Consider the following 13135-nt stretch of genomic DNA (forward strand, 5'->3'; position numbering starts at 1 on the left):
GGGTGTGGGGAAGGTCCTTGTCATCAGTCTTCCCCTGGTCAAGGAGCTTCTCAGCATAGGGACCCCGGGCCCAAGGGACGCGCTTTGCTCCTGGTGCTGTTTTCTTGGTGGTATGAGATCCTCTTGTCTCTCCGCTCACTTCTCTCTTTTATATCTCAAGAGAGATTGGTTTAAAATGCAATCTAACCTTATAGATTGAGTCCTGCCTCGTTAACATAACTGCTGCTAATCCCACCTCATCAACATCATAGAGACAGAATTTACAACACATAGGAAAATCACATCAGATGACAAAATGGTGGACAGTCACACAGTATTGGGAGTCATGGCCTAGGCAGGTTGACACCCATTTTGGGGGACACAATTCAATCATGACAACCTCTGCTGATTATCATTTCTCATTCGAGCTGACATTTTCCTGGTTCTTGGAATGACAAGTGCTTTTCAATCCTGGACATTTCAGGTATCATGCTAGGAGACTCTGGACTTTATTTAAATCTTCTCAGCAGGCTTTCTCTGGTACTGCACTGATAGGGTAAGAGGGAGTACTGTCCAGTGGAGGTAGAAGTCCAGGTTCCCCACTTGGCCTCTGTTGACATCCCAGTGGTGCTCCTGGTTACCAGCCAGGCTCGGTAGGAGTTCAGGCTCCCCATTCGTTCTGATACTACCTGGGTGGGAGGGGGAAGAATGCCTTGTTCCTGTCCCTACATGATCTCCACTGACATGGTGGGGGCACATTACTCCTGGGAGCAGTGAAAAGCCTGACCCTCCACTAGTCCTCCTCTAACACCACCCCTGCAGTGGGGGCTGGGGGTGGAATTCTAGGCTCCCCATTTCTGACACCACCCCAGCCGGGGTCCTGGGGGTAGAAATCTAGGCTCTCCATTTGTGACACCACCCCAGCACTGGGGACTGGGGGTGGAAATCTAGGCTCCCCATTTGTCTTTTCATGACGGGGGGAGGATTCTGGCTTGTTTTCCAGTTTGGCTGGAGGGGGGCGGTTATTGTCTAAAAGTTTTCCGTCTTCCTAGGTTGCCCCTTCCTGGCTTTTTAGCTAGAAACAACAGGTTTTTCTTGGGGCTCTCTTTTTTTTCCATCTCTCTCTCTCTCTTTACACCCATTGATTTCTGAATTGCTGGCTTCTCAGGTGCCCAGCCTGAGATATATGGGGCAAAATGAAAACTCAGTGTCTTAAAAGCTTGTGAGCGACCATCTGAGATACAATTATTGGTCTCTACTTTTTTTTTTTCTCATTCAGAGCAAAAGAGAAAAAAGGAAACAAAAGACTCAAAAAAGAAACTAGAGAGGGGCCTAGGGTCAACCAGAGACCACTTGTGGTCAGTGAATTACTTAATATGGCCCTTCTAGCCATTCATGGTCCTGTGACTCCCAAAAAATAATTGGGTGGGACTATGCAAATTGCCATTTGTGGCCCATGAAGGCGATTGGACAGCCCGCTAATAAAGTAAATAAGGTGCATGGAACCTTGGGGGTGGGATATACAAATAAGATGTATGGTACCATTGTACGGGATTGGTCAGTTTTACCATCCTGCTAGGCTTAAAATAAGCCAACTCCAAAAGCAGAGAAAGAAGACCCAGGAGTAAAGTGTGCCCTTTGGACCTGGGGTCCCTGTGATGAGAACCTTGTAGACCCAGGAAACAGCTGTAACACGAGATGGCAGGAGATGGTGAGAAGCCGTAGCAGCAGAACCAGGTGACTAGTGCAAGGCAGCATGGTGGCAAGAAAGCTGAGTGCCTCAGGCAGGCTTGCTGGTAGAGTGGGGTGCCTCCAAGCACTTACCAGGAGAGCTAAAGAGCTATAACACTTGTCTGAGCAGGGCGGAGGCCAGGCCCAAGCGAGGGTGGAGGAGTAAGGGAGCAGGCCAGCTTAAGGGGCTGAGAAGAGCCTGTTCTTAGGAGGCCAAGTGGAGCCCTGAACAGCCCAGAGGACCTGAGAGATCTGTCCTGTACTGAAGAAGGGAGACTTTGCCTACACGCTTCCTAGGCCTGATCCCAAGTTGTAGCCTGTTACATCCCTAATAAACCCATAACTGTGAGTATGGTCTGTGAGCTCTGTGTGGCCATTGCAATGAATTATTGGACCCAGCGGAGAAGTAGTGCGGTGGGAGGGACGGTTGATGTCAGAATTGGTAAAAGGTTAGAAAGAGATTGTAAGTCTGACCTCCACCTCACAAGAATCAGCTTTGGGCTGATGTTGACCTTGAATCTCCTCCCCCATCCTGAAGTTAGACGAGGCAGTCAGACGTAACCACACCGTTTCTATACCCCTGCATGACCTGAGTGGGTCCAAGAACTACCTCCCCAGCCGCGGGTGGCACCGAGCAGATCCTGGGGGCACTGCCCTGGTCACACTGCGGCTCTGCCCCCAGGGGATGCAGAGAGGAAGGTCCTGCAGGGCTGATCTAAGCAGTCAGGCCTTCTCTGGAATCCCTGAGGGAAGAGGGGCCAGGCAAGGGGGCCTCAGGCACCCAGACAGCTCGTGAGCCAGGACACGGTGACAGATCGTTATCACTGATAATGTCTAAATCAAAACAAATCAGCTGCCACTGAGTCAATTCTAACTCACAAAGTCCTTGGGTAGCACAAACTGTTAAGCACTCTATTAACCAAAAGGGTTTGAACACACCCAGAGACACCTTGGATGAAAGGCCTGGTGAACTTCCTAAAGGTCACAGCCATGAAAACATTACGGAGCGCAGTCTACTCTCCACACGGGGAGTGGCCACGATAATCTCTTGAGTGAAGAGTGAAAAGTGATGTATTTTTATTAACAAAATAGATCAATACCCTAGTGCCATGAACTGAATTGTGTCACCCGAATATGTGTGTCAACTTGGCCAGGCTGCAATTCTCCCTATTGATTGTCCACCATTTTGTCATTTGATGTGATTTCCTATGTGTTGTAAATCCTGCCTCCAAAATGTTAATAAGGCGGGATTAGCGGCAGTTATGTTAATAAGGCAGGACTCCATCTACAGGATTAGGTTATGTTTTAAATCAGCCTCTTTTGAGATACAAAAGAGAGAAGGGAGCAGAGAGACAAGAGCCTCATACCACCAAGAAAGAAGCACCAGGAGCAGAGCACATATTTGGACCTGGGGTTCCTGCACTGAGATGCTCCCAGATCAGGGGAAGATTGATGTCAAGGACCTTCCCCCAGAACCCACAGAGAGAGAAAATCTTCCCCTGGGGCTGGCGCCCTGAATTCCGACTTCTGGCCTCCTCGACTGTGAGAGAACAAATCTCTTTGCTAAAGCCATCCACCTGTGGTAGTTCTGTTAAAGCAGCACTAGGTGACCGGGACACCATCCACTGTGGTGTTTCTGTTACAGTAGCACTAGGCGACTGGGACACCCTCCACTGTGGTGTTTCTGTCACAGCAGCACCAGGCGACTGGGACACCCTCCACTGTGGTGTTTCTGTCACAGCAGCACTAGGTGACCGGGACACCATCCACTGTGGTGTTTCTCTCACAGCAGCACTAGGTGACCGGGACACCCTCCACTGTGGTGTTTCTGTCACAGCAGCACTAGGTGACCGGGACACCCTCCACTGTGGTGTTTCTGTCACAGCAGCACTAGGTGACCGGGACACCCTCCACTGTGGTGTTTAGGTCACAGCAGCACTAGGTGACCGGGACACCATCCACTGTGGTGTTTCTGTCACAGCAGCACTAGGTGACTAGGACACCATCCACTGTGGTGTTTCTGTCACAGCAGCACTAGGTGACCGGGACACCATCCACTGTGGTGTTTCTGTCACAGCAGCACCGGGCGACTGGGACACCATCCACTGTGGTGTTTCTGTCACAGCAGCACTAGGCAACTGGGACACCCTCCACTGTGGTGTTTCTGTCACAGCAGCACTAGGTGACCGGGACACCCTCCACTGTGGTGTTTAGGTCACAGCAGCACTAGGTGACCGGGACACCATCCACTGTGGTGTTTCTGTCACAGCAGCACTAGGTGACCGGGACACCATCCACTGTGGTGTTTCTGTCACAGCAGCACCGGGCGACTGGGACACCATCCACTGTGGTGTTTCTGTCACAGCAGCACTAGGTGACTAGGACACCATCCACTGTGGTGTTTCTGTCACAGCAGCACTAGGCGACTGGGACACCCTCCACTGTGGTGTTTCTGTCACAGCAGCACTAGGTGACTAGGACACCATCCACTGTGGTGTTTCTGTCACAGCAGCACTAGGCAACTGGGACACCCTCCACTGTGGTGTTTCTGTCACAGCAGCACTAGGTGACTAGGACACCCTCCACTGTGGTGTTTCTGTCACAGCAGCACTAGGTGACTAGGACACCCTCCACTGTGGTGTTTCTGTCACAGCAGCACTAGGTGACTAGGACACCATCCACTGTGGTGTTTCTGTCACAGCAGCACTAGGCGACTGGGACACCCTCCACTGTGGTGTTTCTGTCACAGCAGCACTAGGTGACTAGGACACCCTCCACTGTGGTGTTTCTGTCACAGCAGCACTAGGTGACTAGGACACCCTCCACTGTGGTGTTTCTGTCACAGCAGCACCGGGCGACTGGGACACCCTCCACTGTGGTGTTTCTGTCACAGCAGCACTAGGCAACTGGGACACCCTCCACTGTGGTGTTTCTGTCACAGCAGCACTAGGTGACTAGGACACCCTCCACTGTGGTGTTTCTGTCACAGCAGCACTAGGTGACTAGGACACCCTCCACTGTGGTGTTTCTGTCACAGCAGCACCGGGCGACTGGGACACCCTCCACTGTGGTGTTTCTGTCACAGCAGCACTAGGCAACTGGGACACCCTCCACTGTGGTGTTTCTGTCACAGCAGCACTAGGTGACTAGGACACCCTCCACTGTGGTGTTTCTGTCACAGCAGCACCGGGCGACTGGGACACCCTCCACTGTGGTGTTTCTGTCACAGCAGCACTAGGCAACTGGGACACCCTCCACTGTGGTGTTTCTGTCACAGCAGCACTAGGTGACTAGGACACCCTCCACTGTGGTGTTTCTGTCACAGCAGCACTAGGCAACTGGGACACCCTCCACTGTGGTGTTTCTGTCACAGCAGCACTAGGTGACTAGGACACCCTCCACTGTGGTGTTTCTGTTACAGCAGCACTAGGTGACCGGGACACCATCCACTGTGGTGTTTCTGTCACAGCAGCACTAGGTGACCGGGACACCATCCACTGTGGTGCTTCTGTCACAGCAGCACTAGGTGACCGGGACACCATCCACTGTGGTGTTTCTGTCACAGCAGCACCGGGCGACTGGGACACCATCCACTGTGGTGTTTCTGTCACAGCAGCACCGGGCGACTGGGACACCCTCCACTGTGGTGTTTCTGTCACAGCAGCACTAGGTGACTGGGACACCCTCCACTGTGGTGTTTCTGTCACAGCAGCACTAGGTGACTGGGACACCCTCCACTGTGGTGTTTCTGTCACAGCAGCACTAGGCGACTGGGACACCCTCCACTGTGGTGTTTCTGTCACAGCAGCACTAGGTGACTAGGACACCCTCCACTGTGGTGTTTCTGTCACAGCAGCACTAGGTGACTAGGACACCATCCACTGTGGTGTTTCTGTCACAGCAGCACTAGGTGACCGGGACACCATCCACTGTGGTGTTTCTGTCACAGCAGCACCGGGCGACTGGGACACCATCCACTGTGGTGTTTCTGTCACAGCAGCACTAGGCAACTGGGACACCATCCACTGTGGTGTTTCTGTCACAGCAGCACTAGGTGACCGGGACACCCTCCACTGTGGTGTTTAGGTCACAGCAGCACTAGGTGACCGGGACACCATCCACTGTGGTGTTTCTGTCACAGCAGCACTAGGTGACCGGGACACCATCCACTGTGGTGTTTCTGTCACAGCAGCACCGGGCGACTGGGACACCATCCACTGTGGTGTTTCTGTCACAGCAGCACTAGGTGACTAGGACACCATCCACTGTGGTGTTTCTGTCACAGCAGCACTAGGCGACTGGGACACCCTCCACTGTGGTGTTTCTGTCACAGCAGCACTAGGTGACTAGGACACCATCCACTGTGGTGTTTCTGTCACAGCAGCACTAGGCAACTGGGACACCCTCCACTGTGGTGTTTCTGTCACAGCAGCACTAGGTGACTAGGACACCCTCCACTGTGGTGTTTCTGTCACAGCAGCACTAGGTGACTAGGACACCCTCCACTGTGGTGTTTCTGTCACAGCAGCACCGGGCGACTGGGACACCCTCCACTGTGGTGTTTCTGTCACAGCAGCACTAGGCAACTGGGACACCCTCCACTGTGGTGTTTCTGTCACAGCAGCACTAGGTGACTAGGACACCCTCCACTGTGGTGTTTCTGTCACAGCAGCACCGGGCGACTGGGACACCCTCCACTGTGGTGTTTCTGTCACAGCAGCACTAGGCAACTGGGACACCCTCCACTGTGGTGTTTCTGTCACAGCAGCACTAGGTGACTAGGACACCCTCCACTGTGGTGTTTCTGTCACAGCAGCACTAGGCGACTGGGACACCCTCCACTGTGGTGTTTCTGTCACAGCAGCACTAGGTGACTAGGACACCCTCCACTGTGGTGTTTCTGTTACAGCAGCACTAGGTGACCGGGACACCATCCACTGTGGTGTTTCTGTCACAGCAGCACTAGGTGACCGGGACACCATCCACTGTGGTGTTTCTGTCACAGCAGCACTAGGTGACCGGGACACCATCCACTGTGGTGTTTCTGTCACAGCAGCACCGGGCGACTGGGACACCATCCACTGTGGTGTTTCTGTCAGAGCAGCACTGGGTGACTGGGACACCCTCCACTGTGGTGTTTCTGTCACAGCAGCACCGGGCGACTGGGACACCATCCACTGTGGTGTTTCTGTCACAGCAGCACCAGGCGACTGGGACACCCTCCACTGTGGTGTTTCTGTCACAGCAGCACCAGGCGACTGGGACACCATCCACTGTGGTGTTTCTGTCACAGCAGCACCAGGCGACTGGGACACCATCCACTGTGGTGTTTCTGTCACAGCAGCACTAGGCGACTGGGACACCATCCACTGTGGTGTTTCTGTTACAGCAGCAGTAGGTGACTAGGACACCATCCACTGTGGTGTTTCTGTCACAGCAGCACTAGGTGACTAGGACACCATCCATTGTGGTGTTTCTGTTCTAAGAGGACTAGATGACTAGGACACCATGCACTGTGGTGTTTCTGTCACAGCAGCACTAGGTGACTAGGACACCTAGGATTAAGACAGCCAAGCCCAAAGAGGACCATTAATGAAAACAGCTGAGATTTCAGGAGACCTGTGGACTCGAGTACGTAGGGCCTTGAAGCCCAGCAGAGTACCCTCCTTCATTGACCAGTCTAGGACCCAGAAGCACAGCCCACCCAAAAGCAGACCTCAAGTAAGCTCAGGAGGAGGACAGTGGTCTTCAAGTGTCTGGGGCCAACTGGGACTTCTGCTGAGGCCTGGGGTCTATGGGGAAGGGGCCAGCCTTCCGGAAGCCCCTGCCAAAGCTGCGAGAACCTACCCACAGGCTAGCTTCTCTTGTGCAGAAGCACCTTTACCCCGGTCACTGCTCTCAATCTCCTTTCAGACACAAACGAGACCTGCTGTTCCCAAAGCAGAGACTTCTTTATTGTAAACCCAAAATATAGGAGGAATGACAAACACTGGCATTCAGAGAGACAGGTCTCTCTGAGAGTTTCACAACGTATACAAAAGTGCCAACGATACTTCCTTGAAATTGCTTTAAAAGCCTCCCCTTTATCAAAGGGGGCAGGGGCATGGCAGCTAAGGGCTTCATGGAGATCAGATGTTTCAAAATCCTCCAGGCAGAGATCCTAAGGGGTACCCCAGACATGGCTGGGGGCAGAGCACAGAAGGAAGATCTTTTCTATTGGATTTAGAGACCTGAGACCCTGTCATTCTCTCCCTGAAGGAGAACTGAAGGGACCTGCAAATTTCCCTGGGAGAAGGAGCACAGTCAGCTGTCTCTGCTAACCTGTCGTGTGAATTTGGGCGGCCCTCCTCCTCCCTGAAGGTGTAAATGCTGGCCTATTGGTTCCTTTCCAAGTCTGGTTTCAAGGAGTAGGAAAAAAAGACGAGGAGGAAACCCCACTCAGAAAGAATAAAGGAGAACAAGAGTGGCCCATCTGTCCAGGGAGATGGTTGGGCCCCCTTGATGGCAAGACTTTTTAAAAACATCTGTGCCTAGAAGCTGTACCCAGGGAAATGTGCGTGCGCAGGGATCGGTGAGTGAGTGTGTGTGTGAAGGTGTGTGTGTTTGTACGCGTCTGTGGGCACACATGCTTCGGGGCTGGTGGCCCTTGTGTGGCCGCCGTTTGTAAACTGGGCCCAAGAAACGCTCCATAAGGCAACGAAGGTATAGAAAGTCCTGTGAAAGCTGGCTGTGGGTGGTCCAGAGAAGAAAGCTTCCTCCCCCAGGATCTATCCTTGATAGATACGCCAAAGGCCAGGACCCCATCTCATGCCAGGCAGAGCTGAGAGCCTGGCTGCAGGCAACCTGATAGGTCCGTGAGAAGCAGCCCCCGCTGCTCTGGCTAGACTTGGACATTCGGAGATGCTAAAGGTGGAGCAGAGGTTGGGAGGTCCCATGAGGCAGACGAGAGGCGGGCCCAGTGGGGAATCAGGGTCAAGATGGGATCTCCCTGCTCTGGGCTAGCCTGCTCCCCGGCTTGCGCCGTGGGTACACCCACCACCCGGATAAGAGGGGAGCCCTGGTGGCACAGTGGTTAAGAGCTCAGCTGCCAACCAAAAGGTCAACAGTTCAAATCTACCAGGTGCTCCTCGGACTCTATAGGGCAGTTCTACTCTGTCCTATAGGGTCCCTGAGTTGGAATCGACTCGACAGTAACGGATTTGGGTTAGAAGAGGAGTGGAAAGTGAAGCGTGCATGGAGGCACTGAAGCACCAGCGGGCACCATTGCGGAAGCAGCCGCCCAGCCTTGCTGTGGTCCCAGCACTGCCCAGTATGAGGCCCAGGCAGCCAGCTCGCTCTTAGCAAAGGGGTCTCCCCAGGAGATCCAGAGCAATGCATCACCATTTCCTACAGTGATTCAGACGCAGTTGCAGCCTCCTCTCCTGCAGCTGCTCAGTCTCAGGTGGGGAAACCGGGGCCAAAGATGCCTGGATAGGTCAGAGCTGACTCTCCCGGGCCTCCTCGTGGTCCCAGGTGGCCTTGCTCCCCGCTGTCCTGGCTGATCATCCTGAAGGAGGACGCACCTCTCAGCCACTGGTTTCGTGCAGGACACAGGACGTGATGTGAGACAGCGAGGGCAGCCACTGGGGCTGCAGATGTGCCTGTGGTATCGACATCTAGAAGTCTTGCAGCAAGTGGAGCGCAGAGCCCCTGCAGTCACAGCAGGAGGCAGGGGCAGCAGTGCAGGGGCAGGCAGACAGACGCACGCAACCCCAGGGTCCCAGGGGCAGTCTTCAAGGCAGGGACAGGGCCTTGGCAAGGCGGATCCAGAACCAGGACTTGGTGCAGGGGTTGGTGTAGTCACAGACGGTGATGAACCGCAGGATGCTGGGGAACTCCTTCTTCATTGCCTTGTACTTGATGGGGATCAGCCGCTTCTGATGGGCACCTGCAAGCCACGGGGCACACTGCTGGCACCAGGCCCTGGCCTCAAGGTAGAGTGGGGCCTGTGCCCAGCACAGAGGTTAACAGAAGGCACCAGCCTCCCCTGACTAGCCATCCAGCACATGTTCACCCACGTAAAAGGGCACACACACTTGGGTGTGCAGAGACCCACAGGGTTCCATGGCGCTGCACCCATAGCCTCAGTAAGGAAAGGCTGGCATCCTGAGGCCCTGCCCGCCCAGCCAAGAGAAGGACAGATGGTGTCCTCCCGGGCCAGGGCCGGGCTGAACTTACCTGGACAGAGGCTGAGCGCAAACTTGGTCTGGAAGTCACATTCCTTGCTCTGCAGGTAATCATCAGAGACAACCACCACCATTCGGCGACACCTGGGGGGAGTGGGCGGGCTGTAGGCACTATGGCAACCTAGCTGGGCATAGCCCCACGTGCCGAGTGACATCCCCGGGAAGGACCTCCAGTGCCCAGGCTAGAAGCCTGGCGTAAGGATCCCTGGGGAGGGCTTCAAGCACCCACCCGCCTGTCCCTGGCCCACCTTTTCTCAATGAGCTCGCTGGCAATGGACCAGACACAGGTGCCAGGCAGGACATCGCGGTCAGACACACACAACTTCAGCCGATAGTCTGTCTGCTCTAGCTGCCGGATCATCTCCTGCACAAACTGGATGTCGCTGGGGCAGTAGCAGATGAAGGCATCGAAGCGCTCAGGCACTTGCCCTGTGGACACAGCATAAGGGTGATGGGCAGGGCTCCACAGGGAGGCTGGGGAAGAGCCCAGACCAGGCCACGCTGGTCCTGGGTCCTACACCCACCCCGAGATGACACTACACAGAGAAAGTACCCCTCCCAGCAGAGCCACACGCCACCCCACCCCCAGCCAAATTATGGGTTAACTGTTCAGCAGACAGATCTTAACCATCAACAGACAGACCTTAACCATCGATAAACAGACCTCATTTCATGAGAGGCCCATAGCCACCCAGAGATAGGACCTTTATCATGGCCATCTCTTAGGAGCAGAAACAGGCTTCCAGAGATTAAGTGACTTGTCCAAGGTCCCACAGCCATCGGCTTCCAGCATCCATGCTCTGAACACCACACTGTCCTATGGTCCACCTGTCCCACCTGGCCCAGGGGAGCAGCGTTGGGTCCTTACCCAGGGGATCATCAAGCGTGGTGATGCCTGCCACCTCTGCCGTCCGTGGGACGCTGCTGTCCACGGCGGGCACCTGTAGAGGCTTCTCAGACTCCTCCTGCTTCTGCTTCAGAATATATTTCTGGCAGTCCTCCTCTGCGGGGCAGAGATAGGGCATGGTAGGCTCCCCGGGGGTGCCCCAAATCTCTCCCCACAAGCAGGACCCAGCCCCATCTCACCTCCCCAGTCCTGCTTTCCCCAGCCCACCGGCACCATCCTCAGCTGTGTAGCTCTGAGAGGCTGAGTCCACACCTGACTCTGACCTTTCCAAAGGGGTGCCTTGAGTGGGAAGACATCCCACTGGCTGCCTGGGAAGCCGCCAAGGTCAGAGCCTGGCTCTCTTCTGTCACTTTGTGCCTGCCCCCCTTCCTAGAAGCCCCCAGTACGGAACCAGGGTGTGCTCATTCCGGAATCCTAGCAGATGTGAGCGTGGGGTTAGGCATGCCAACCGGCCGAGGAAGCCCAGGGGTTGCAGCTTGGTGACAAGCAGCAATGGCTACAGAGCTCGGTGTGCCTGCCTGTGGGCCCTGTGTCCTCACCTCATCAGTGAGTGGTCGGAAGTGGGGGCTGCATTTCCCTGGGACACGAGTTTTCCAGTCGACTCTATTGCCCTACGTTAACCTTCCTAGATCCCCTGACTCCTGGCCCTACCTGAAGGACTTTGCTTAAGCTATCGCCTTCTCTTCTTAACCTCTCTTGGCCTTCACTGCCTTTCTACAGTCTCCACTGCACCCGGATATTGAGAAAGGGAACTAGCCTGTACAGCTCCTCTTGGCGGGCTGCCTCCAGCCCCCCAGCCAGGACATGGGGGCCTCTCCAGGTGGGGCTGGATGCTGCGGCAGGAGAAGAGCAACCCCTACACGCCCTGGGGGCCAGCCGAGCCAGGAAGGGGGCGTCCTCACCGATGCTGGGCCCCAGCTCTTCCAGGGCGTCCTGGCGGCCAAGCTTGGCAAGCAGCTCGAGCAGGCGGCTCACAGAGGCGTCAGGGCGGCCCTCCCAGGCGTCCAACAGGCGGCCGGTGGGGTTGGGGTACGCCTCCAGCTGCCGGATCTCCAGGTACTCGAAGCCCAGCTCCTCGGCCAGCGTGGTCCAGTCGGCCGCCACCAGCGACTGCACGTTGAGGAACAGCGACAGGCGGCGCCGCACTCGCATGTTGAGCGCAGCCAGGGGCACCCAGGGCGCGGAGGACCCCGAGGGCGCGGAGGGCGCGGAGGACGCAGAGGGTGCAGGGGGCACCGAGGGCGCAGAGGGCGCGGAGCCCGGGCCGGGCGCTCCCGCAGCCATGGCGCGTCGCCTGGAGCCTCGCTGCGGCCGGGTAGGCAGCGGCCAGTGCTTCCTCCTTCCTGCCGCCCGGATCCGCCCCGCCCCCGGTTCTGCTTTCCCAGAAGCGCCGCCCGCCCCGCCAGCTGGGGCCCCGCCAGATGCGCGGAGGTGGGGGCGCCCCAGCTCTGCGCTCGAGGCCTGGGGGGTGCGGATGTGGGAGCAGGGAGCCGCCCCTGGGGATCTCGAGGGCCTCGGTTAAGTGCTACAGCTGCTAACCAAAAGGTCGGCAGTTCAAATCCACCGGGCGCTCCTCAGAAACTATTGGGGCAGTTCTACTCTGACCCATAGGGTCGCTAAACCCAAAAAGCCAAACCTGTTGCCGTCGAGTTGATTCCGACTCCTAGCGACCCTATAGGACAGAGTAGAGCTGCCCCATAGAGTTTCCAAGGAGCGTCTGGTGGATTTGAACTGCCAGCCTTTTGGTCAGCAGCCATAGCTCTTAACCACTGCACCACCAGCGCTTCCATAGGGTCGCTAGGAGTCGGAATCGACTCGACGGCAACGGGTTTGGTTTTAGGTTTGCCTTCCGGAGAGGAAACCCTGGTAGAGCAGTGGTTAAGAGCTACAGCTGCTAACCAGAAAGGTCCGCAGTTGGAATCCACTAGGCGCTCGCTGGAGACCCTATGGCCCTCCCTGTACTCTAGGGCTGCTATAAGTTGGAATCCACTCGAGGAGAAACTGTAGCTGGGTTGGTTGTGTTTTGGCCCCCCCGGGGGGGGTCCCTGGTGGCACAGTGGTTAAGACCTCGTCTGCTACCCAAGAGGTTAGTGGCTGGAGGATTCCTTGGAAACAGTCAGAATCCACTGGACGGCAGTGGGTTTGGGTTTTTAAATATATTTTTTGGGCAGGGGGAAACGACCTTCCTGGGGGGGTCGAAGAGGCAGGGGCCTTGCCCTTGGGATCTGGTGTGGCCACACTTGGGGTTCAAGCTGGATGGCTGGGGCTGGGCACCAGGGCATCCCTTGAGTCA

At 55.7% G+C, this 13135-nt stretch overlaps 1 protein-coding gene across 1 annotated transcript; it reads right to left on the bottom strand.

The window, feature by feature from the left end:
- Positions 1-7609: 7609 nt before the first annotated feature.
- MYD88 (MYD88 innate immune signal transduction adaptor) lies at positions 7610-12198 on the bottom strand. Its single transcript, XM_049870896.1, has 5 exons — positions 11745-12198; positions 10804-10938; positions 10184-10364; positions 9928-10019; positions 7610-9637 (listed from the first exon to the last, which is right to left on the bottom strand). Exons 1-5 carry the CDS (start codon positions 12124-12126, stop codon positions 9483-9485), a joined length of 945 nt encoding a protein of 314 aa, XP_049726853.1. The 5' UTR covers positions 12127-12198; the 3' UTR covers positions 7610-9482.
- Positions 12199-13135: the final 937 nt, after the last annotated feature.

Source organism: Elephas maximus, chromosome 27 (genome assembly GCF_024166365.1).
Source record: "Elephas maximus indicus isolate mEleMax1 chromosome 27, mEleMax1 primary haplotype, whole genome shotgun sequence".
In the NCBI taxonomy this organism is placed as follows: domain Eukaryota; kingdom Metazoa; phylum Chordata; class Mammalia; order Proboscidea; family Elephantidae; genus Elephas; species Elephas maximus.

Coding starts and splice junctions, on each gene's coding strand:
- MYD88 (XM_049870896.1), bottom strand. CDS start 12,126: ATGGCTGCGGGAGCGCCCGGCCCGGGCTCCGCGCCCTCTGCGCCCTCG. Junction 10,020..10,183: donor AGCGAGCTCATTGAGAAAAG/GTGGGCCAGGGA, acceptor CACTCCCCCCAG/GTGTCGCCGAATGGTGGTGG. Junction 9,638..9,927: donor TGCGCTCAGCCTCTGTCCAG/GTAAGTTCAGCC, acceptor CGTGGCTTGCAG/GTGCCCATCAGAAGCGGCTG.